Source organism: Rousettus aegyptiacus, unplaced genomic scaffold (assembly GCF_014176215.1).
Source record: "Rousettus aegyptiacus isolate mRouAeg1 unplaced genomic scaffold, mRouAeg1.p scaffold_m13_p_4, whole genome shotgun sequence".
Lineage (NCBI taxonomy): Eukaryota > Metazoa > Chordata > Mammalia > Chiroptera > Pteropodidae > Rousettus > Rousettus aegyptiacus.
The window spans coordinates 28,240,792-28,267,277 of record NW_023416307.1 but is presented as its reverse complement, the minus strand read 5'-3'; the positions used below and the strand labels follow the sequence as shown (position 1 = coordinate 28,267,277).

At 33.2% G+C, this 26,486-nt stretch overlaps 1 protein-coding gene across 3 annotated transcripts in view; it reads left to right on the top strand.

Moving 5' to 3' along the window:
* The window catches only part of ZBBX (zinc finger B-box domain containing), a 93,630-nt gene that overhangs the window by 46,193 nt on the left and 20,951 nt on the right, over window positions 1-26,486 (top strand). For all 3 annotated transcript variants that reach the window (XM_016128428.2, XM_016128427.2, XM_016128429.2), the window contains exons 9-15: window positions 4,774-4,948; window positions 11,780-11,906; window positions 18,245-18,354; window positions 19,178-19,278; window positions 20,453-20,532; window positions 22,324-22,463; window positions 23,906-24,213. In XM_016128428.2, the coding sequence (XP_015983914.2) occupies window positions 4,774-4,948; window positions 11,780-11,906; window positions 18,245-18,354; window positions 19,178-19,278; window positions 20,453-20,532; window positions 22,324-22,463; window positions 23,906-24,213 (1,041 nt within the window). The remainder of the gene's footprint in view (window positions 1-4,773; window positions 4,949-11,779; window positions 11,907-18,244; window positions 18,355-19,177; window positions 19,279-20,452; window positions 20,533-22,323; window positions 22,464-23,905; window positions 24,214-26,486) is intronic.

Genomic DNA, 26,486 nt, shown 5'->3' with positions numbered 1-26,486 from the left:
GCTTTGATTCCACTGAACTCTGATTTTTTGATGAATGGAAATTTCTACATGTCAGGAAATGAATGAGTATTTGGGAGGAACATAAAAAAGCTAACACAATGCAATACAATGATTTTATATTAATCAGGATTTCAGGGAGGCTAAAAATATAAAACTTGCCAAGTGTTTTAGGTGACAGTAAATTTCACAGTTATTTAATATCGGATTTATACCAAATGCTGGTAGTTATTGAGATTGATTACTGATCCCATGATGTGCTAAATAAATTTTCATCAGCTTATGTCCATATTTTTATAACAGATATATTATATTGTCTTTTTTTTTTTTTTTTTTTTTTAGCAAGAAACAGTCTTCCTCAAATTTTGATCTATGTAATAATCCTCATTTGGTTATATACCACTCATTTTTTCACTGGAGTTCAGAAACAGTATATAACTTGGCCAAAGTCACACAGTGTGACTTATTTGGTGACAGGATGAGGCTTGAACTTTAGTCTGTTGAGTCCCAAACCCATGCTCATAGAACATAAAAGAAAACATTCTCAATGCTAGTAGGATCTCTTTTATAGCAAAGGAACTATGCTTGAATTGTCCAAGAAAGTCAACATATTTATGTGGATTTTGTGTTTTAATAGACCTGCCAACGCTGTTTGTAAGGAATCATAAAATGAGTTATAGCTTCATTGTTATAATAATAACGTATTGAAGACTGATTATGTTCCAGATACTACCCTAAAAATTTTACATGTATTATTCCTTTTTGTCCTTTTTGAAATTCTTCTTTTTATTCAGATGGGAGAACAGTGGCAAAAAAAAAATCCAGTTTTTATAAAGTGACCAAGGTATCATTGATAGTGATATTTGAACCCAGATCTTCTGATTCCGAATTATTTACTTTTAACTACTACTCAGACACTATGGTTTTAAGGGTTCTCCTTCATGCCTGTCATTTTATCTATTAAATCAGTAATAATAGTGGTAAATCAACAACTAACATTTGTTAATCTGATTCTAGGCATTGTGCTAAATCTATTACCTGCCTTATCTTAGCCAATAATCACAATAACCATCTAAGTTTTGCATTATTATTACCCCATTTAACAGATGAGAAGGGCAGTGGGGATGGGTGGGTAAGTAGACCTACTAAAAACCTATAGAGTTTACTTTTTTTCTGATACCTTTAATTCCTACAATAAAGGTTGCATCTTGTCCATGTAGGCAACTGCTATATAGACCCTCCACCTCTTTACTTAAGAACCATTAATTCAGTGATTTTATCCAGGAGCATATATTAGAATCAAATGAAGAAACATCAAAGAAATACACATAACTGAGTTTAGCATCTCTCTTGGTGGGGTCCAGACATCTGTGGTTTTAGCAACTAATCCGTAATTCTGGTGAGTATTCCTGATTGGGAGTCAGTTGCTATTGACCCTCAGCATATGCACCTGTACACAGTGCTTACACTGAAGTGATAACCCCCTTATATGCTTGACACTGTTCTTTGCTATGGAGCAGTGGTTCTTTAACTGTAATGAACATCTGTAGCACTGGGTGTGCATTCCTGGTCTGCCATTTATTCATTTGTTTGTTTGTTTGTTTGTGTGTTTGCATCTACTTTAGAGCCCAGGAGTCTCATTTTTAATTAGCCTAGTAAGCAATTTGAATGCCTGGAAGAATCAAAGTACTCCAAATGACTGATATTTGTCTCAATGCTTTTCTTAGGGACTCAGGCCAGTGGTTATCCTTGGAAAGAGTGCAGTTCATGAAAGAAAGAGCTTTCATTTTAGGGACAGAAACCTGCATTTGAAATACTGACCCTGGTTTTCTTATAGCTTTTACTGTAACAGCAGGCAATTTACTTAGCCTTTTTGGTTCCCTGTTTCCTCCTCTGGAAAGTGGGGATATTAAAGCATATCTTTCAGTGATATCATGTGGCCTAGAAAGGCAATAAATGTACAGCACTGATTCCATTTACTCATTAAAATTTCCTTGCCCGTTTACAGTTGAGCAGAGTCATATTGGTCTCTGATGGGATGTGACAGTTGTAGGCTAAAACACTTAAAAGCTGATGTACAATCCTCTGGCTTTTTCCTATCCTACCACTGCTATATGGAAGCCAAGTATTCTGGAGGCACAGCTATAAAATGCAAATGTCATATATCTCTGATTTATTCCCTGGAAGGGAGAGGTCCTGGGAAGCTGCTGTATACTTAAACCATTTTGTATAAAGCAGAGAGTTTTCAGTGCTTCTTCGTTAGTGCAGTGTATGTACATATTTACACACCCTCACATATCACTTACTGGATACCTGTAATTACCTTCCCACATACTTCCGAAACTCAGTATTTTCAAACTAAATTCGTTATTTCTCTTCCAAAACTTACAGATGTTACTGTTGGTGTCAGCGTGTCCTCTAGCTTTCCAGGCCAGCAAGAACAATTATTTTCTGTCGTCCTTTCTCTCCCTCTTCTGCACATCCAATCAGTTGCCATGTCTCATGCAGTCACTCTGCCACCTAGAAAGTCTCTTGAATCTTTGGTCACTTCTATTCCTGTTATTTCAAATACCAAATTTATTTTCTTAAGATTTATTAAGTGGAAATTTCATTTTATTCTCTCCCCTTCTAGGAACCAATAATATTTTCAGTTTCTCATGTAGATATTTATTTAAAGAAATATCAATATAATTTGCATACTGCTCTGCACACCTGATGTTTACACTTAACAATATAGGTTGAGATGCACATAAGTACATTCTCTAGCCTTTTCATCTATATAGTGGCTGTACAATACTCTGTTTTTTGGACTTTTTAAAATCTATTTTTCATTGATCATTTATACTGTTTCAGTCTTTTGCCAGTATGAACTATAGTATAAAGAATTTTGAAAAATGTTTTGCATATATATATATATATATATATATATATATATATCCTTATGATACAATCCTGAAATTCCTAGGTGAAGAGGGTTATGCATTCGTAATGCTGATGGATGTTGCCAAATGGCTGACACATTTTGATTTGTTTCCTTGCATCCAGACTCACTATTCCCCAATTTCATTCTCTCCCATACTGTGTGGAACTCTTCAGTAGCTTTGTTTTTCTAATAAGTTCCTCTTATTAGAAACTCTAAGATCCTCTGTGCGGCAGGCAGGATATTTCACGATTTTGTCTTTTCACCCTTTATATTTTTTCATATCTCACTTTTTGCTATAGCAATATAAACTGCTTACAGTTTCATGCCACTGTGCTCTTTGACTCCATGCCTTAGTGTGTGTGTGTGTGTGTGTGTGTGTGTGTGTGTACACACATACATACATATAATAGATTTATATATCCTATATATAATTCCCTCTCTCTAGAATCATGCCCCTTCTTGTTTTGTCCATAGAATTCTTGTTTATCTGAATTAAATACTGCTCCTTGCTCCTACTTTTCTTGTCAACTTATAAACCTGTGTTTCTATGGCCAACAGCTTACATAGTGTCTGGCCAGTTCCTAGATGCTTTTTCTTTATATTTGACGTTTTTGTACACATATTTAAAGATCCGCTCTCAATTGTACTCTAACAATTTATCTGTTTATTTTGCAATTAAGGGCTGAACATAAAGAATTCTACTCTTGTATCTAGAAGATACACAATGGAGATTTAGCAATTTGATCAGTATAGGTAATTCACATTTGATAATTTGCTATTGGTGTAGAATTTATTTTGTTTTAGTTTCCTAACGTAGATGTTTTTTCTGATTCACTGGATATTCACCAAATCCTACCTTTATTTTCTTCTGTGTGTTCACAGTGGATCTATATTTTATACTGAATTAATCCTTTCCCCCATCATTATGCTAAGAAGCATGCAATGTTTTATATGCATTTATTTCTTTATTCATTCAACTAACTTTTAATGAGCACATACTTTGTGCCAGGCACTATCTTTGTAGGGGAAAAAATCCCTGCTCTCATTCCACTCTAATGGGGAGAGCCAGGAAATAAACAAATAAACATGTAGAGTAAATTCACATACAAATAAATTATTTTGAGAAAAATAAAGCAGATAAGGGATTAGAAAGTGGGTGGAAAGGGACATCAATAGGGTCATTGCCTACTCTCTGAATAGGTGACATTTGAGCAGAAACTAGATGAAATGAGTAGAATGCTGTGTGAAAAATGTGACAAAGGATTATTTCAGGCATTGGGTATAGCTAACTAGGGCAAGGCCCTCAAGTGGGAATCTGCTTCCAGAATTGCAAGAATGTAAATTCAACTGGAGCAGAGTGAGTGAAGGGGAGTATTGAAAGAAGTGAAGTAAAAGGTAGAAAGTATAAAGTTTTATAGGCCCTTGTAAGTCCTAGTAGGATCTGGGGGTTTCATAGAGAGTCATTGGAGGATTTTGAGCAGAGGCATCACATGATCAGATTTACATGTAAAAAGTGCTCTTTCTGCTGCAAGGAGATTGCAGGAGCTGGAGATTAGAGAAGTAGGACTCTTATATAAAAGACTATTGTTGTTTTCCAGGGAGAACACTGGTGAATAAGATGAAAAAGCCTCAGTACTGCATGCTTCAGTTTTAATAATTTCTGAAGAGACCACTTATAATTGCCAATACAGTTCTAAAAAATCAGTAAAACATATGAATAAGTACAACTTTAAAACATTCTATACTAAGTCAAAAATAATATGCGCCATAATGCCTAACAATTAATGCTATCTGCATTTTAAGATACAGAAAATTTAGTAAAGCATACTTAGTTACATCTTTAATTGGTTTAGGTAGAACTTTCAACAACAAAAAAAGCAGAATGTACAAATCCAAGAGATAGGCTTCTGTGTGAAGGGTCCTTTGATGAAGAAGCTTCTGCCCAGTCCTTTCAGGAAGTTTTAAATCAGTGGAGAACTGGACATCATGATGACAACGAGAAACAGAACTTACATGCAGCAAAATCAGGTACAGCTATTTTTATAAAATTAATGTAAAATCAGGCTAAGTTTATTTTCTTTGTCTCCATCCTCCATGACTATAAAGACAATGTTCCGAAACTATTAACATTGGGATAGAAGTTTGATACAACTCCTCAAAAGAGTATTCACTGTATGATAATTGGTTATTGGTTTAATATTTATAGAACTCCTGAGTTAGGCATTGGGGATATTTGTGTTTTTTCCTATGTAAATTCAGGCTGTCAAATGAATAGAGGATTGGTTTCTTTCAGCTCCCCCTCTCCTAGCAGAAAGTTTTTGTCAGGACAATTATTTCTTAAGAAACTGTAGTTACAACACATGAAACAGGAGGATCTATGAGGTAGAGAAGTAAATAATTTTTTGTGTGTCTTGAAAAATATTTTTCAGTTCTTTAGGGGAAGAATTGATTTGTCTTTTGTTTTTCTTTCCTTTTGAAGAAATGCTTGTTTTTATTTTTCCTTGATGATTTTCACACCCATTTTCTAGACATTGAAGAACTAGATGACTGAAGTATAAGATATCTTTGCTTCGAGTTTCCCAGAATCTCTGGGGAAAATTGTACTTTTAAAAATATGTGATTTATTAATTTTATTACTCAGAATCTTGTAGAGACTTCCAATTGCTTTTCATTGAAAACAAAATGTTAGATAATAAATTTTAATAATGTATTTTAGTTGACAGAGTCTGATTTTATTTTTATTTCATTCTTTTTCATTGAAGGTTTTCTTCTTTATTTCTCCTTTATAACACAGTATAATTTCTAGCATCAAGGTATCACATATCATCTTCCCAATTAGAATTGGATTTTTTACTAAATTATTTTCTCTTTTTCAAATATTTTTCCTACACTTCTTTATGCCACATTAATTTCATTAATTTTTCCAAGACTTTATTTGTGTATTCTCTTTTTAGTATATACCTCAATATAGCTTTCATTGGTTATGTTTTTATGTGCTTTTACTTTAAATTCTATATTTGATGTATTTTTTACTTTTCTACTCTGAGACTGTTTTCCACATAAATATCATTTTGATTTTCCACTTTGAAAGACATAGTATTTAAAGTATTTAATCTGACTTAATAAATTAAATCAGATTAGATAAAAGAAGTCTGAAACCAATTACAAGCTTTGTCTTTCATAGTAGGAATAACTATATTATATGAATAATATGATTATTTTAAATGATTTGGTTATAACAGAAAAGTTACCAAGAAGAAAATATAAATAACCCAGTTCTGCAATCTAGAGATAACCAATTTTAATATGTTGGGACACATTTTTCAATAGAGATACACATACACACAAATGCACCCACACACACATGAATACAAGACTAAATGAGGTAACACTCTATCTTATTTGTTAACTTTTTCACTTAGATTCTGTCAGAGACAACTTTCCAAATGAATACATCATCATTTATAACTTTTGCATAGTGTTCTTTTTGCCATTATTTACTTAATCAGACCTTTATAAATGGATAATTTGTTTCTAATTCTCATTAGTATAAATGAAGTTATGATGAAAGTCTTAGCTATTTGTGTACTTGTACAATTATCTTAAAATACATTTTTACCAGAGGGTAGGGAGTAGGGGGCAGGGGGGAAGTAGACGAGGAAAAAAATACAAATAAATAAATAAACAAATAAATAAATAAATATTCAGATGTTGAGTCAGTGTTGATTTATTTTATGAAACTTTGATTAATATTGTCAAATTGTCTTCTAAATAAATGACTTAGCTATATGCCCACTAACAATGTGTGAGATGACTACTTCCCCATATTTTCTAATTCTTTAACTTAAGCCAATTTGATGAATGTAAATGTTTATCATTTTATAGCTGGCTTTTCACCAGTCACTTATAAAATAATATTGGCTATTTTAGTTTTTTAAGATATATTTTGTACTTACTCTTTGTCAATTTAGATACGAATAATGTTTTAAATATTAAGGATATAAAACATTCCTCTCACAATCATTGTTTCAACAAATGATGAGTACATATTTTATGTTGTGTGGGAAAGTGATGTGCAAAAGCAGCCACAATCTATTCTGGGACTTATAGTCAAGTGGAGGCGAAAGAATTGGAAAAAAAAAAAAAAGTATTGATCCAATGACTCACATAAGCTTGATGGAAAAGTGCAATGCCTTCATCAGGTGAAAATTACCACACACTGAAGAAGTTGCAGCATTTTGTCAATTTGTACACATGAGTCTGTGAAGCATGTAAAGAAAGAAATTTTATATTAAAATGTTAAAAAGACCTTGATGGTCTTGATACTGCACAGAAGATAATGCTTACCCACCAAGTTGATGGCATGGTGCTGAGAGGATTTGGTGAACAGGGAGTATCTGTTATAGGATGATTATACTGTATCCTTTCTACCATGGATGGACCATTTGTCATCCTGAGAAAAGCCACATGTTTCATATATGTATTTGTCTTCTCTGCCAGTAGTGTGCCTGCCAGCAGAAACCTTATTTATTACCATGGTATCTCACATGACATTATCTCAGACCAAGATATTCATTTTATTATGAAAGTAGTATAGCACTGGGCTCATACCCATGGAATTCACTGGTCTTACCATATGTAGTGTTATCCAGAAGCAGCCAGCTTTACAGTTTCGTGGAATGGCCTGCTGAAGGTTCAGTATGGATTCTGGCTGAGAAACAAAATTTTGTGAAGTTGAGGTGCTTTTCCTACAGGGTGCTGTATATTACATGAAAGTTTATCCATGTGTCCATTAAATAGGAAGCCAAGACTACTCACTGGCATTTTGTGGCTCACTGAATTAATAGGAAGAGTCACTGTATGATCATGTTGTTTGAGCACAAGAACCAAAGAACAATTGGATTATTATTACTCAAAAAGAAAAGATAGACTTCATCTGGAAAGCATTTGATAGTACACTTATTAATTTTTCTGTGTTCAGTAATAATGTTCATTGGGAAAATCTAGCAACCCAATGAAAAGAGGGCTTGTATTGTCTTGGACCCTTTGGTAATGAAGATTTGAGTTACTCCACCAGGTAAAAAGATATTGACATACAGTAATGTGAACATGGAATGAGTTGTAAAAGAATGAAATGATGGTAATTAAATCGACTTAGGCTTCAAAACCAGCTACAAAAATGAAGACCATAGTAGCTATGTTTTATGTTGAGTAATTATTTTTTTTCTCCTCTCCTTTTCCTGCTCCCTTATATGATATATACTACTGGTATCTAACATTTTGACTAGATTTCACTTGGGAGTGTCACCAAATTTAAATCTCCCTATGATACAAAGTGTCTATAGAACTTTGTTTTGTGTTTTCCATTTGCTTCAGACATGATTTTCTTTTTCTTTTTCTTTTTCTTTTCCAGGGGATGGGGGAGAGAGAGAAACAGTTGTTTAGTTTCAAAATAAGTGCACCCTGTCTTTCTAGATCCATTCTCTTCCATTTCTGACCTATTTTGTGACCCTAAAGGTTGATCTCTATGGTTTAGAGACTGCAGCACTTGTTCTCTGGCTTCTGGTTGCGTTTGGCCAATTGGGGACACTAAGAGGACATTGGATGGCGAGAAGGAAGTGGTAGAGGTATTTACTCCCCCTCTCCTCGATGTGCTGCGATTTCGCAGTGACCGCATTCGCCACCTGTGTTGTTAGCATCAGTTAGATGAACTCTCTTCCATTGCTATCACTTTCAAAGACTTTTTACAACAGTTCTCTTACTTCGTCCTCTCAAACCTAGGATTTGTAACAGCTTTCCGCTATTTTTAGTCTCTTGGTGTTATCACATCACTTATTCCACTAACCTTAACACGTGATTATAACTTAGTCCCATCATTTAACCTTCAAATTACCCCATTAGATTTTCTTTTCTTGTCAGGACTCTGAGATACATCTAATCAGAATAAGGATTCTAAGAAACTAAGATTTGATCTGAGGTCTAGAAAATGAGTTGGAGAGTGGGGACCGAAAGAAAATGGCATGTGCAGAAGCTCCATGATGGAGAGTGCATTGTGTTAGAGGAGCTGAAGGTAGATGGGTGCGGCCGGACCTTACAGAACAGGGGAGAACGTTCTAGCACAATAGGCTAGAGAGGAATAATAATTAGTGGCCTGGAAAGGCAAGCCTACGGAGAAGATAAGAGTGGCATAGATGTAAGTGGAAAGTTGGTAAAGTGCATGATTATAAAAACTATGGAGGATCCAAGGTCAACAGTGTGGTGCTGTGGAGAAATTATTAAGATGAAGACACTTTTGTTGATATCATTTGTAATTTTTTTGCCCTAGGGTATTTCATATATATACATATGTAATTATTTGTGCATGTGTATTATTTGAATATGTTTGTAGATATTTTCATTTTCCTAAAATAAAGTAGATGCAAAGGAACATTTGTAAAACTTATATAGTGTATGGATAAAACAAAACAATGTGTGCCTGTTTTCTCTTTCCTTCTCTCTAAGAGATTATCACAAGACCAAATTTTGTATGTTTTTCATTCCATTGATTTTCTTGCAGTTTACTGCATGTGTGTATCTCTAAACAACAATGTTAAGATTGCACATATTTTAACATTATGTAGGTGGAAGCTAGTATATGTATTCTTTTGCAATTTGATTATTTCACTCAATATTAATTACTGATATTTACCTATAATTGTTATTTCATTCATTTCTACTGCTTAATAGTCTTCTGTTATGTTAATATAGCACCATTTACCTGCTCAACTGTAGATGGTCGTTTGGGTTGATTCTTATTTTTGCCATCACAACCAATACTGTTATGGATGTTTTTGTACAGGTCTCTTGGGACACATGTGTACACATATTTGGTTTTTCTATTCCTGAGAGTGATGTAGCTGGGTCCTAAGGTGTGCATGTCTTTAACTGTACCAGCTAAAGCTGAATTATTTACCAAAGCATTCAGTTTACATTCCCACCTGCAATGTATTATAGGTTTGATTTCTTCTCATTATCATCAACACTTAAATTGTCAGATTTAAAATTTTTGCTACTCTGATAGAGATAAAATTGCATATCTTAATTTGTGCTCCTCATTATAAATGATATTGAGTATCTTTTCCTGTTTCTTGGCCATTTGCCTTAGTAATGTGCTTTGAATTTCCAAGTTTTCTATTTCTGTTACTGATTTCTAACTCAATTTCATTTTAATCTACTATAAAGTCTCATTTCCTTCTGTGTGAAAGGCAAGTACTTATAATGGCCTGGAAGGTTCCCAGTGTTCCAAAGTCCATTCTCTCTTCAATCTCATCTTCTGTTACTTTCCCCCTGGCTTGTTCTGTTTCAACTACACTGGCCTCCTGTTCCTCACATACCTCAGGTATATTTTCACTTTTAAGACTTTGTGGTGTCTATTAAGGAAAATACCCGTCATGCCATGAATATGAATGATGGAACCTCTCACACAGATTCTCACCAAAAGTAGCTAGTGGACCATGAAACAAGGGATTGAACCAAAACCTAAGTTACATAGCTTACATGGCATTCTTTCAGGGAGACATGCCTCATAAATCAGTGTGTTCTAGATTTGTTTTCTATATGCAGTTCTAAACAAGGACTATAACACACTAAATGCATTACATAGCTAAAGATACTCCCTCTAGCAAATATCACTAATCTATTTGCCAGAAGTTCCAGTTATCAATTATATTCACAAGGAAAGGAACCCAGGTTATCCGTCATTTTTTATTTTCTGGGAATGAGCCATTGGTAGTGGGAGAAGAATGAACCATCGACCAGCTGCTTTACTGCCTTCTCATCACCCTTCTAGATTTGGGGGTTATCTCTCAAGCATAGAGAGGCTCTTCTCTATGACCTATACAGGAAAAAAAAGTGAGTTCTCATTTATTATTTCAGCTTCTCTTGTCAAGAAATATTTTTGTTTACAATAGAAAGGGAGGCTCATAGCGGAGGGATCTTTTTCCCATGACTTACTTACATCTTAACTCTTGCCCTTTCAGTTTAAAGTGTTCTGGCGGTGCTTCTCAGAACTTCCTCCAGTTGCTTTTTTCAACACTCTTTTTTCTTTGGGAATTATAGTAGTGGGATGACTTAAACTCTTTTGATTTATTTCTATTGCTGGTGTTTAACTGTTTCTGGAAGCTCTTTATTAAGGCTACAGTATAAGGTTGAGACTAATCTCTAGTTTCAGATTCTATAAAAAAATAATTTCCTCATCTTTACTGCTTCATATTTTTCTCTTCCAACTATGATGGTCAATTTAGAGAGAGAAGTAAAATCTAGGAGGATGGAGAGATGAGTAACTCTTGGTTTACACTGCTTTCTTTCCCGGAGTTCTCCATCGGTTTTAAATATCTCTGAATAGTGGCTTTAACTTACTTAGTACTTTAAGAACATCTTAAGCCATGTAGATAAAATTAATGAGGCCAGTTTTCTTCTCCAGGTGCCATTCTAAGTTATTTATTTTCTATTCCCTATAATGTGCAAGTACTGTTTTCAGTGGCTTTAATCCATACCTTTATGTGTATTTGTGCTTATAGCATATATAATGAACATATTTGTATGTTCATTAGCATTTAAAATAATTAGTTGCTTTTAAAAAAAACCTTGTGAATCATAAGATTCATTTCCAGGGATTATTGGGAAAAAACTGTCTATATAGGCATTAAATAAATCACCAAAATATAACATTTTTGCATTATTTAAACCTAGAACTCTTGATTATATAGATAACTATCAAAGCATATTTGCCTTAAAAGCAGTGAATTCTGTTTCTTGAGAGAAGTTGTGTTAATTTATAGATTATGTAACTAACTATGCATATTATGTTTATTTTTATAGACTCATTGGAAGAATGTGAGGTACAAACTAACTTGAAAGTTTGGAGAGAACCAAATTTAATTAATATTGAATTTAAAGAAGACAGTATATCCTATATGGAAAAATTATGGCTTAAAAAGTACAGAAGGTATTTTTTGAATTTTTGCATTATTAATAAATATAAAAGCTATTTATATTTTTTACTTTTTGATGCTTTTTGCGTAGCAATTTTATGTGTGGTTCCTGTTTGCATAAATAATCTCAAAGCTATATTAAATCTCCATGAAGCTTATAGTGTTCTAATGAAAATTTTAGTTCCATGTATGTATGTGATGCATAATTAATTGAGTTTTTCCTGATAAATGGAAATGTATATGTGGGAAAAAAGGAACAAATATGGTTTAGAATTTAAGAATAATAGCAAAATAAAATAATAAAAGAAAGATTACTTTGAAAAGGTATTGCTCTCAGATTTTTACATTCGCAAAACTTTTGAGTATACTTTTCAGAACCTACTTTTAAGTTAATTAAAGCTTTAATTTCATAATTTTATTAATAGTATTCAGATATATTTTATTCTAAGACATATTATTAGATGCACCATTTCATAAATTGTTTAAGAGTTTAACACTACATATTACTAAACATTTATTTTTCACAGTTCTTATGGCTGGGAAATTCAATATAAAGGTGCAAACAGATTCAGTGTCTGGAGAGAGCCAGCTTTCTGGTTCTTAGATGGCAATCTTTTCACTGTGTCCTTACATACAGAAGGGGCGACAGTTCTTTCTCTGGTGTCTCCTATAAGGGCACTAACCCATTCATGAGGGCTCTAGCTCCATGACTAAATCACCTCTCAAAGACCCCAACCATCACTTTGGGGAGAAGGATTGCGACATAAATATTTTGTGGGAACACAAACATTCAGAACAGAACTTTCCACTCCTGCCCTGTCAAAAGTCATCCTATCCACATGCAAAATATGTTTATTTCATCTCAGTAGCCCCAAAAGTCTTAACTCATTTCAGCATCAGCTCCAAAGTCTAAAGTCCAAATTCTTATCTACATATCATCTAAATCAGATATGGGTGAGACTCAATATATGAATAATTCTGAGGCAAATTGATCTCTAACTGTGAACCTCTAAAATCAAATGTGTTATGTGCTTCCAAAATACAATGGAGACATAGAATAGATATTCCCATTCTAAAAGGGAGAAATAGGAAAGAAGAAAAGGAATAACAGGTCCCAACAGGGAAAATTCTGTTAGACCTTAAATCTTGAGAATTATCCTCTCCTTTGATGCTTTGCCCTCCAGACCCAACAGGATGGAGGTCTCAACTTCTAGACACACTAGAACAGGAGTCTCTTCTTCTGGACACAGTGAGGCAGCATTCCAGCCCCCAGTCGCTTTGCTAAGCAGAGGTTGGCCCCTAAGGCTGTGGTGCCCCATTCCTATGACAGCTCTGTGCTGGGCCACATGCTTATGATGCCCCTGTGCTGGAATCATGTGGCTCTTCCAGCCTGGGGTCACAGGGGTAGCATTGTCCCTACAGTTTCCCTGAGCATTGCCCTAATGGGCTCTCCACGTTGGTCTGGAAGTCTCTAGCTCTGTGATGGAAGGGATAGTTCTGCTGATTTCTGAATCTCCTCTGGGGCCGGTCTTTCATGTGTTGGACAGTAGGCCTTGACTTCTGTTGAGGTGGCTGATCCTTTGGCCATATACTTCTTGTTCTTTACTAAATAGGCTCTCTTATTTTTTTTTTTTTTTCCATTATGGATAGGCTAAAAAATGTTTTAAATTTTAAAGTTTTGCTGTGCTTTTGATTAATAAATAGATCTTTAAATTATTCCTCTCTTCTCATATTTTACTATTAACAGTCAAGAGAAACCAGGACACTCTCCTTCAACACTTTGCTTAGAAGTTACTTCAGCTACATATATAATTTCAGTGCTCACAAATTCACCTCTATAAAACACCAGGATGGAAACACAATTAACTAAGTTCTTTGCCAATTTATTAACAAAAATTGCTTTTCTTCCATTGTCTAATGACATGTTCTTGATTTCCATCTGAGACCTCATCAGAATGACATTTACCATCTATATTTCTACTGACATTCTTCGGGAGTACTCAGGTATTCTCTAAGGAGACTGAGGCTTTTTCGAAGTTCTCCCCTTTCCTTTCTGAGCAGTCATCAATCAAAACCTTGTTTTCCAAAGTTGCTTAGGCCATTGCACTCATTTCTTTCCCACCTCCTTTGAATAGTTTTACCATTCATTGAGTACTTTTAAAAATTTGGCTGACACAAACTTGTGTATAGTTCTGTGGATTTTTACCAATGCCTGGAGTCATGTGTTTACCACAGTGCTAAACAGCACTGTTCTATACCCCCAAATTTCCTGTGCTCCCCCTTTGTAGTCAACTCTTCTTCCCCAACCTATGGCAACCATTGGTCTGTTTCCATCCTTATACATTTGCCTTTTTCTGAATGTCACATAAGTGAAATCATACAATATGTAGCCTTTTGTGTCCTTCATTTAGCAAAAAAAAAAAAAAAAAAAAAAAAAAAAAAAATTAAGATTCATGCACATTCTTAAGTAAATCAAAATCCATTCCTTTTTATTGTGGAGTACTATTTTATCATCACGATACACAGTTTACTCCTCTATTGAAAAATAGCCTGCTGATTTTCAGTTTTTTGTAATTATGACTAAACCTGTTCTAAACATTTGTATATAGGTTTTTGTTTGAATATAAGCTTTTGATTTCTTGTGTAAATACCTGGGACTAGGATGGCTAGGTTGTATGGTGAGTGCATATTTTATCTTTACGGAAAATCTGCCCAACTGCTGTATAGTTTTACATTTCTTCCTGCACTCTATGAGAATTCTAGTTGCTCTCCATTCTTGCCAGTGCCCGGTATTTTCAGGGGTTTTGTTGTTTGTTTGTTTTTGTTTTTTGATAGTCATTTTAATCAGTGTGTAATAGTATCCCATTGTGGTTTATATGGCAGAGTCTGAAGTTCATATCCTATTCTGGTTATTCCTATGTAATTACTGTTTAATTTGTCTATATCTTTTTTAAAGTATGATGCTTTTAACAGTTCTTCAGGTGTAAAACTCAGTGGTGTGTACCTGTTATAGCCTCTTTCTACATAAAAGTAGTCTGAAGGTCACTTATCTTTTTCTTGGTTGCCTTTCAATGCCTTTTACTTGGAGTTTCTTATAAATAAAAGAAGCACCATTTTGTTATTAAATGACCATTTAATAACATTTGTGCTTGGACACGTACTACAAGCTTTATGAAGTCCTGAGCTATACTAAATAATGAATGTTGGCAAATTTCCTTATTAGAATAATGATTAGTGAACATATTCACTAGGGTCTTATGTACACAGTTATTTTTTAACAGTAATCATTTTTTGAGTCAATTCTTTATGTTTTAATTATAGATGCTAGTATAGGGCAATCCATTGGCAATTTACAAGTTTGTGATTATAAATTGATTACACAATTTCTGATGCTATACTTCAAAAGAGTTTCTCATGTTGATAACATTGATCACAGTTAACATTTTATTTTTTGCCTATGATTGTCATATTTTCTAATAGGTTTATAAATATATGTTCCATTCTATTTTGTTTTTGTATTTTTTTTTCTCATTGGGTTAGTAACATTTTTTGTGTGTGTGTGTTTTTTATGTGTATCCAATACATACGTGTTGACAAATCTTAATAGCTATCTTAATATCTCCAGTGGATCTATTAAATGCTAGAAGAGTTTTGTGAACGGTAGCAAAATATTTGGATAGAGTATTTTAAGAGTAGATAGTAGCAATTAGATGGTATTCCCACTACAATTCCCCTGCTATTTTCATTACTTTTAATTCTCAATTCTAGTTGAACCTCAGAAGCATCCAAGGAAAGTTTTTAAAATACTGATTCCTCAACTCAACCCCAGATAGACCTAAAAATCAATGTCGATGAGTTTAGTACCTATGTTTTCTCCTATGCGATTTAGTGTATTAGGTCTTAAATTGAGGTCTTTGATATATTTTGAGTTAATTTTGGTGTATGATGACAGAAAGAAGTCTAGTTTCATTCTTTTGCATGTGGCTGTCCAATTTTCCCAGTACCATTTAATAAAGAGGCTTTCTATTCTCCACTGAGTGTTTTCTGCTTCTTTGTCAAAAATTATTTGCCCATATATGTGTGAGTTTATTTATGGGCTCTCTATTCTGTTTCATTGTTCTTTGTAGTATAATTTGAAATCAGGCAGTATGTTACTTCTGGCCTTGCTCTTTTTTTCTCAGGATTGCTTTGGCTATTCAGGATCTTTGGTGCTTCCACACAAATCTGATGATTTTTTTTTCTAAAAAATGCCATTGGAATTTCGATGGGGATTGCATTAAATCTGTACATTGATTTGGGTATATGGACATTTTAGCTATATTGATTCTTCCAGGCTAAGAACATGAAATACCTTTTCATTTCTTTGTGTCTCATTCGATTTTTTAAAAAATAATGTCTTGTAGTTTTCAGTTTATAGGTTCTTCACATGCTTTTTAATTTTATTCCTAACTCATTTTTTGAGGCCAACATTACCCTAATCCCAAAACCTGGTAAGGAGAACTCCACAAAAAGAAAACGACAAACAAATATCTCTGATGAATATAGATGTAAAAATCCTAAACAAAAATACTAACAAGTTGAAAACAACAATACATTAAAAAGATTAATGTCACAATCAAGTGGGATTCATTCTAGGTGCACAAGCAAGGATGGTTCAACATATGTAAATTGATCAATATGATACACCACATAAACAAAATGAAGGGTAAAAATCATATAATCATTTCAATAGATGCAGAAAAAATATTGGAGAAGATACAGGATCAATTCATGATTAAAACACTTAAAAAACTACATATAGAAGGAATGTACCTCAACATAATAAAGGCCATGTATGACAAACCCTGAGCTAATATTCTACTTAATGGTGAGAAACAGAAAGCTTTTTTTTCTAAGATCAGGAACAAGACAAGGATGCCCGCTCCCACCACTCTTTTTCAATATGGTATTGGAAATCCTAGCTAGAGCCATCAGGCAATAGGAAGAGATAAAAGGTATCCAAATTGGGAATGAAGTCAAGTTGTCACTTTTTTTTTTTCAGATGACATGATTCTCTATACTGAAAAATGTAAAGACTCCACCAAAAACTATTAGAAACAATATACAAATATAGTAAAGTTGCAGAATACAAAATCAATGTACAAAAATTTATTGTGTTGCTATATAATAGCAATGAAATTTCAGAAAAAATTGAAAATACAGTTGTTTTTGCAATTGCAACAAAAGGAATAAATACCTAGGAATAAACTTGACCTTTACTTTTTAATATTTTCTATCATTTAATTAAATTGTGAGTATAAGATGGCATGCTTATCAAATTTGTTAAGACAAATCTGAATAACATATTTGGAGTGTTCTGATATATGCCTTACATATTTTGGAAAAATGCACGTAGCCATAGATTGCTAGGAAATTATCAAATTTTTAATGCCATTGCAAATTACGAGAGTGACAATATATAGTAATAGTTATAAACATGGGCTTGGGGAGGCAGATGCCTTGGGTTCAAGTTTCTCTTCTGCATTACTACTTGAATGACTTTGAATAAGTTGGTGTACTTATTTATGCCTCAGTTGCTTTATCTGTAAAATTAATATTACACTAATGCCTATTGAGTGCTTCTATTGAGTTTAATACCCTAAATTATTTAGAACATGTCCTGGTACATTTTAAGTTTTGTATCAATGTTACCTACTAATATCATTGAGAAAGCCTTGACCTTTATGTGAGGATCTCATGAACTAGCATGATCTAGAAAGGCTGTAGCTACTTCTATTTATGTTTAAAAAATGACCAGCTCCCCAATAATTTGGGAATATCCTCTAGAACCAGTTGTACACTCTTGACCTCTGAGAATCCCTGTGCTTCCTTGCCTTCAATTAGCAATAAGGTTTGAGTCACATCAAACCTTATTGCTAATTGGGTGATAGATGCCATAGTCAGGACATTTCACATTCATATCATGGGAGCCTATTTTTCACCCTACTGGCTTGGTGAGACAAAACACACATTCATAAATTAGCTTTTTAAATAGTGTGATATGTTTAATGGACTTCATGTGGCTTTTGCAAGAACATCGGCTTCTATCATAATTTTTCTTTTCATCCTAAACGAAAAACAGTAGGATATGCAATTAAAAAGTCTTGTGTGATGCTAATTTGATTTACAAAATTATTTTAGTGATTAAGATTCCGTTATGCAATTGCACTTTTCTTCTGTGAATTAGAGGTACAGCTATGGTTTTATTATTAATTTTGTAGACTCACTCGTTTGTGACATAAATCAAGATCTTGTCTGGAAAGTTTTAGATAATGTATTTTAGTCTTTTAATTGCTTCTTTCTTGTTTTGTAGAACTCCACAGGAGCAACTTCGAAACATGCTACCAGATACAGTCACTCCTCAGTGTACAACCACTAGTGAGGCACGGTGTTCTCAGGATGAAAATGATGAACATAGTGGTGGTTAGTTTAGCCCTCATTAGATATTTTCAAATTTTATTTAAAGTTATATATAGTAAGTATTAACCAGCATCTGCTTTTGGTTTTCTTTACTGTATCATTCTCTACCGGACTGTGTATCCTTTGTTTCCAGATCAAAATCATGCACACTTATTTCGCGTAGCATGATTATCTCAAGATCCTTTCATGTTGTCGCAAATAGCAGTATTTCATCTTTTCTCATGGATCTATAATATTCCATTTTATATATGTAGCACATCTTCTTTATCCAATCATCCACTGTAGGACAATTTAGTTGTGTTCATGTCTTGGCCATGGTGAATAATGCAGCTATGACAAACAAACAGATTTATGAACATGACAGTGGATTAGTGGTTATCAGAGGGAAGTGGGCAAGGGGGGAGGTAGGAGGAAGAAGGTAGATAGGTGTAAAATGGGACAAATATTGGGGGACAGAAGGAAATATAACTTTGGGTGGTGAACATACAATTTAATGTATACATGACATACTGTTGAATCTATGCTTGAAACTTATTTGATTTTATTAATCACTATCGCCCCAATAATTTTAAATGAAAAAAATCAGGCACACTCTTCTTTCTTGCTTTCTTCTCTCTAGATTTACCTTGTCCTAGTTTAAATAGTTTTTTTTTTTTAATTGAGTGTTAAGAAAATGCGTATATTACTTGACCTAGGGAAATTGACTATTTGTTTGGATACAAAGGAGAGCATCATTCTTTTATTGTTGGCTATGTTATTTGAAGATAGGAAATTCTCAGGTAAGGTATGTTCTTTGATGATATTATTTTCTAATTTTATTTCTTAGTTGAGGAGACCAAAGTACAATGTCCAACTCTTTTTCTGCCAGTAGAAGAATTAAGCATAGAGAGACCTGAACCATCTCTAAAAATAGTTGAACTGGATAATGTAAGTGCACAATGACCACTTGTATTACTTAAGAAACAGAAAATTTATAACCTATAGTTACAACTGTATATTATTTTCAACATTTCTTTCATAATTCAATATATTTTAATAGGAAATTTAGAAGTGCTTAAATTTAAATATGCTGATAGTATAAAACAGTTTGTTTTGATGTAACAGTAAATTTCTGAGTTGATATTTGTATCATTTTTTTTTGAAGCCTGTAGTATGGGAGATGAAAAGACATTTTACTCATTTAACTTATGGAGATATACTTTGTTTCATTTAGTTCTTCATATTTTGAGACTTTTAAACAAAGATTAATCTCATTATATAGTATCTAATAAAATTTTTATACATTTAGCTTTTGAATGCCATTCAATATTTTCTATTTAAAGAAAAAAATAGTATGAAGATTTAAGGGATATAATATAATAATAGTTTAAATACAAATCTCAAGACAATAAGGAGAATCAGCTAAAGCTAGGGCTAGTCAGAACTAGCTAGATCTCCACACTGAAAGTTTAAGTTGTGACCAACTCAATATATTTCTGACTTTTCAGCCATGTGGTAGCTGAATATACCACTTTTCCTCAATATTTATATTCCTTGGTTGTCAAATAAAAATACTAGAATGTAGGAAGTACCTCTTTAAATACTATTTGCTTCTGTAGGTTGATAGCTTCTGCTGTGTGTGTGTGTGTGTGTGTGTGTGTGTAATATGTAACAAATAAATATGTATATACAGGTGTATATATATGTGTCTCTCTCTATATATACCTGTATATGCATGCATACATACGTGTGTGTGTGTGTGTGTGTGTGTGTGTGTGCATGCTTTTTATTAAATTGTTGATGCATAGAGTAGGCTTATAACATGCTGGCCAGAGAATTAAAAACATCTTAGTCACTAATCATCTATTTGGCTCTTAATAAACATAAATTGTTATTATTGGTTCTGAGTGTGATAGTGGTGATAAAATGATTGAAAGTGTAAGTGTCCTCAACAAATATCTGTTGAATTTGTTGGGTTCTCCTAGAGCATATGTTTTATGGCATATAGGCCGAGAGTTCATGACATTATTTGTAGAAAGAAAATTGTCATCTGCAAATTAGCTGGTTAATGTATAATACATTTATTGAAAATACTAATATCATACAACATGTATTTAATAAGACTTATGAAGAGGAATTTAAAGAACCAGAAAACATTGTGCCTTACAAAGTTGAATTAGCCGATGCAGATAGTCAGCAAAGGTAAGATCTTTCTAATTTGATTTTGATACTTATCAAAAAAAAAAAAAACAAAAAAAATCAATTGTCTCTTTAAATGAGAAATTCATGATTTGAAAAACAAGTGATTTTAATATGTTATATTTTACTAAAGCCATGTTTAAATTTGTGTACAATACTGCTAATATTTGTCAACATTCAATATAATCAGAAAACTGTCTATAACAATATGTTTATACTCTTACCTGATATCTGGATTATTTAACAAATGCTTCTGAATTTAGCAATTGTTATTATTTCAAACAGCTGACCAAGGCTGATATATTTCATACGAGCTTTCTTCTTTTCTCCAAAGATACTCTTTGGATTTTCCTTACTTCAGTTTGCTATGAAATGTAAATAAAACTAGGTATAGTAATGATTAGTTTGAGAGTTAGTTCCAAACTTTAGATTACTTTCTGGGTAGATTTTACTGTGTGATAAATAAATGAAATATAATGGTTCACTTTGCAACTTTTTAAAATAGAATTTTGTCATTTCCAAATGAGAAATTATATTTAGCTGTATTTGTTAGTAATGTTAAAAATTACTCCAAGTTCCCTTTGCTGTTGAAACTTTAGCTAGGATTTCAGATGTTTTGACTACAAGGTATTAAATGGGCTAAACAGCAGAATGAAGTTCCTATTAAGTAGCCTCTTCGCAAGTTCTTTGTTTACATGTTCAGATCAGTTTAGGCCCCTGTCAGCAGTTTAGATTAGCAATGGGCCTAAGTGATGCTCTCAGACCTGAAAGCCCCTGTTTGGACCACATATCTAGCAGAAGATGTGCTTTTGACACTTGACATTATGAAAAAAGGCAGGAGACAACCTTCTAGTCATTAAATAAGACTAGACTACTATATCCCTAAGGAAATGAATGATATTTCTTCTCTCTAATGTGATTCTTTTATATATCTTATTGAAAATCTTCGTTTTGACCTCCATGAATGCAGAGAAAGTTCCTGATCATGGTTTGACAATTCTTTTGCTTCTTGGTTTTGGAGGTGTCCACATGAATGACACAAGAAGACCTTTTTAGTTAAGCATAATTCATGAGTTTTTATGATGTTACTGTGTAGAGTTTATATGATATCAGATATTATTAAATAATAATATTCAATTCATAGAAAATGTTATTTGTAACTGATTGTATATGGTGAACATTATTTAAAAAATGAAACATGAATACCACATATGGCTTTTGAACTCTTATAATTCATTGATGAACAAAGAAAAGAGTTTATTTAATTAATAAAACTTTAATTTCATCAAGACTTCACTGAGCTTGAAAAATAACTTAACTCCATTTTTAGAAAGAATGTATGGTGACAGAAGGAGATATGATTTTCAGTGGTGAACACACAATGCAATGTACAGATGGTGGGTGATAGAATTATACACTTGAAATCTATATAATTTTATTAACCAATGTCAACCCAATAAATTTAATAAAAAAATAAAAATAAATTAATTAATTCTAAAAGAAAAGAATATAAAGAAACAAACTTACTTCAGAATATTTTTAAAAAGAAACTTTCATTTGAAATTTTGTAGGTAAATCAGATTTGGCTGTTTCTTTTAAATCCGTAATGCTATTTAGGTACATGTTGTTTTGAATGTGTCCACAGCAAGATGAAAACAAGTATTAAATTAATATGAATACCCCTATTACCTTAAGGTTTTACTATATTTGTTTTAATAAGGTGGGACTTTTTTTTACTTTTTAAAATATTATTTATTTCAACTCTATTCTTTTGCTTGTCCATAAACATGAAAGTTGCACATTTCATGATTATCCGAATACTTTTCCGTATAAAAATGACATCCATCAACATCATGTTTTTACCAACGGAAAAACAGACCTCTTACATCTTCATCTTAGCAACAGCTCTTCTAATTGTGACAGTAACTCAAGAGGTAACTTTTTTTTTGTTGTTGCTTAACATTATTAACAATAAATGTTAGTAATTTTATAAAACCAGTAGATATCACAGTATATAAAATCTTTGCCTATTCTGTTCATTTTAAACCCAGAAAATTTAGTAATCAGAAGTAAATTTTTTGAAAATATACCCACATGGGAAGTTAGGACTTTACAGGGCTCCAGATCTCATCAGGAAGGCACTATGCAAGTGTAGAAGGAAAGTACAGCATTATTGTGGAAGTTTCATTAAATTAAATAGCCTTTATAAAGTTTATCTTATAAAAGCATTTCTATGACATATGAGTTATTGCATTTCTCATAGTTCTTGTGCAATTTAAGAAGTGATAGTTGTTGGAAATGGAAGTTCTAAATACTGTGTGTAGTTGCCGACCTATATAAATGTTTGATTGCAACAAGTAAGTCCTTTGCACTACAAGGCAGAATTTACATTACTGAAGACTATTGTAGTCACTACTATTTTACAGAGTCTATTTATAACTGTCTATTTTACACATAAGCTATTTATATTGGAAAGAGAATAAGGGATAATCAGATGAAGCTATATTCAATCTGGATGATGGTATATATACATTTGATTTAAAATGAAAGCAATGTGGTACAAAAATTTTAAAAGAATTTTTATTCTTCAGAAAATCTAGACCAATGTTTCACAGCCCTAGAAGCACATTATAATCACCTGGACAACCTGACGGAGGGAAAAACAAACAAACAACAATAGTGAAAAATCCTTGAATCCCACTCCTAGTGTACTGATTCACTTGGTTTGGGGTCAGGTCCATGCACTGACCATTTTGAAGAGTACCTTCAGATGATTCCATTGTGTAGCCAGGTTGAAACTAATGAACTAAACCAAAGGATTTATTAAAAACGGATGCAATAGGTGGTGACTAATATAACCTTACTCATTTGTAGCTTTTCAGAGGCAGGTGTCCCAGCTTAAACATTTTGTGTACCCCTACCAGCTGCTGTTTCATCTGGTAGAGTTCCCTTTGCTCTTTTCTCAACACTAGGCATGCTAAGGAAAGGAGGTAAAATGTAAAAATTAGGTTCCTTCTACATGATTTCTCATAAATTACTGTTGTAAAACTTGAGTGGGAGAGGCAGTAGGAATATGGGAATTGAACTACAGCCTGAGTAAAAATTTGCATCAATTTCAAGATTTTGTTACAAAATAAAATCTTACCTTTTTCCATTACTCTAGCTCATTAAGGTTTAAATATGTAAGTAAATTATGATTATAACTTATGAACATAAGCATAATGAAAGTATTTTAACATAGAACTCCCTAAAGAAATGCTGATAAAATAATGTTTATTGATACAGGTTTACACCACAAAATATTTGGTTTATAAACAGATTAATCAATTTACTTGTTTTTGTTTATTTAACTTTTATAAATGTGTGTTTTTGACAGCAAGAACTTCAAATATAAAATATGACAACATTGTGGATCCTTGCGTTTATTCCCCTGCTGTTGAAAAATTAGGGGAAAACAGCTTTCTTGAAAGACATTTCAAAGAGAAAATTATAGATATGGAAAGTAAACAAAAGTCTGATGATTTCTGCATATCACTTGAGAGCAAGGATTCTTTTCCAAGTGTCAATTTAGAAACACCTTCCATTAAGGAGAAATTATCTGAAGACTTCAAAGAATCCTTGGAAGTTAGCAATCTGCATGAAAGGCTAAACTTTGAAGATTCAAAAACTACAAAGTCACCACCGGTATATTTATTTATGTTTATTATGTTTATTATATTAAAAATTTTGTTAGCAGCACAATAAGAATTTTATATTGACACAATATATTCTTAAATATTACTTCTTATTGAAGTTAAAATGTGCTACTAAGGTAGTTGAAGATTGAGTTATATGGGAAAGAATGTTAGTAAAGAAATAGGGGTGTATTTTTTGTTTCTTAGAGGAAAAAAAAGGTAAAGTAGGTCATTATTGCATTATTGCCAAATTTTAAAACCATGTTTGAATCTCTGTTCTACGTGCAAAAAATCTTAATTAATTGCAACTATTAACAAACTCTTTGGAAGTTGGACAAGTCAGATGTTAAATTCTTTGGAAATTGGGAACATTTTAATGACTATTTAAAATCATTTGATATGAATCTCCATGGTGCCTAGACTGAAGTTGGTACCAAACACGTTGAAACCTGACTATTGAGCCGCTGCTGCTCTTGCTGGAGATTGGATTCTGTGTCCACTTTGTGACAGGCCTTGTTCCTTTCTGAATTGTGAAACTGAGACCTCTGCAAAACCTTAGATCCCTCAAAGTCTGCTCAGTAACCAAAGGACTTCACCAGGAGACATATTGACAGATAAGATAAAAGCAAGAAGATAAAAGAAAACTGATTTCTGTGGGGATCTGGATCAGGTCAATAAAATATCTAACTTGGAAATAGAAACCTTGGGCTTTTATTTAGCATAGGTTTAGAATTTGAATATACATTTCTTGCTTGGAATCTCCAAGCCACAAAATTAACTTTAATGTTGATCCATATCTATTGATACCCTAATATATCTGGCAAAAGTGAATCCCACTATCTTCTAGAAAGAAATTTCTATAAATTAGTCAATAAAAAATGCCCCCCCCCCAAAAAAAATGAAGCCCCACTGCAGATGAGCTGCTCTTCTCCATCTCCCAATGAAAACAGTTGATCATAGATTGAATTTCTGCAAAGAGAACAAACGAGAACTCTAATTTTATAGTTTCCACAGGGCATCATAAAGAGGGCAAGATGCCACCTGCACACACAATGTGCTGTGTTATAGGAGAGGAATCCTGAGCATATGAAACCGAATTCTTTTATATTTGGTGTAAGCCTGCCTGACTTGTCCTAGTGAGAGACATTATCTTCTGTAACCTATTAAAAGGCATTTGGTATACATTCTCTCTCTCTCTCTCTCTCTCTCTCTCTCTCTCTCTCTCTCTCTCTCTCTCACACACACACACACACACACACACACACACATACACACATTTGGTGTAGAAATCTGTAGCAAAATTTTTAAATTACTAATATCAAATTGTGTGATAAGATTGTATTACTGGTCATACATACCTACATATTAAAAGCATTTCATAATTAAACATGAAATGTTGAAAAACTACTTGTATTTTGATCCGTTATGCTACTGTTATAAAAAAAATGTGGTAAAAGATTACATTGTACAGCACAGTGCTTTATAAATAGTGATAGAATCTACTTTCTTTTCATTCCTAATGACTACATACAAGCTGTTTTTATTCTCCTTCTGCCCTAGTATAAGCCACTTCTGAGCAGGAACTACTTAGAAACCTGTTGTGCTCCAGTAAAAAAATTCAAGAGTGAGCAGGATGGACAATTTTTAGCAGCAGCATTACTTGATTTCCAAATAGAGTAAGACAGTTTACTTTGCACTTCAGTTTGCAAAAACCGAGTTCTTCATAAAGGTGAAACCAACTATGGAAATAAGTGGAGCAGTAGCAATGGGGTAGGGTCAGGTGGCAGAAAGAATGTGGACTAGGCAAGGGCTCTTGGTTCTGCTTCTGAAACTACTAATAGTTAACTTTGTGAGTTTGGGTTAAAACAGACCCACTCTTACTGCTCTTACCTGTCCACCAAGGCTTTAAAAAACCCTTCCAGATTTGCAATCGTCTAGTCCAAATATGAGCTCCATCAGAGCTGAAAGCGTTCTGTAAATTGGTTTCAGTGCCTGGGAGAGTCAGTTAAGCTGTTTGTGAGTAGTGTGGACTTGGACTTGTCTTCGAAGGAGATAATTTATTGGTCACTAACTTGGTTTTGTAATATTTTACCATTTATATGATTTATAAATTTGAATAAAGTTATAATAGTTTTCTTTTTGTTGGTTACCACCTTGAACAGACTGTATTTGGGCATTAATTAGGGAACTTTACAATACTGATAGCCACTCTGATTATATTTTAAGTCCATCTAGAGCTCTCACTTCTGAATCTCTGATCTGTTTCCTTCCAGACTCATGGAT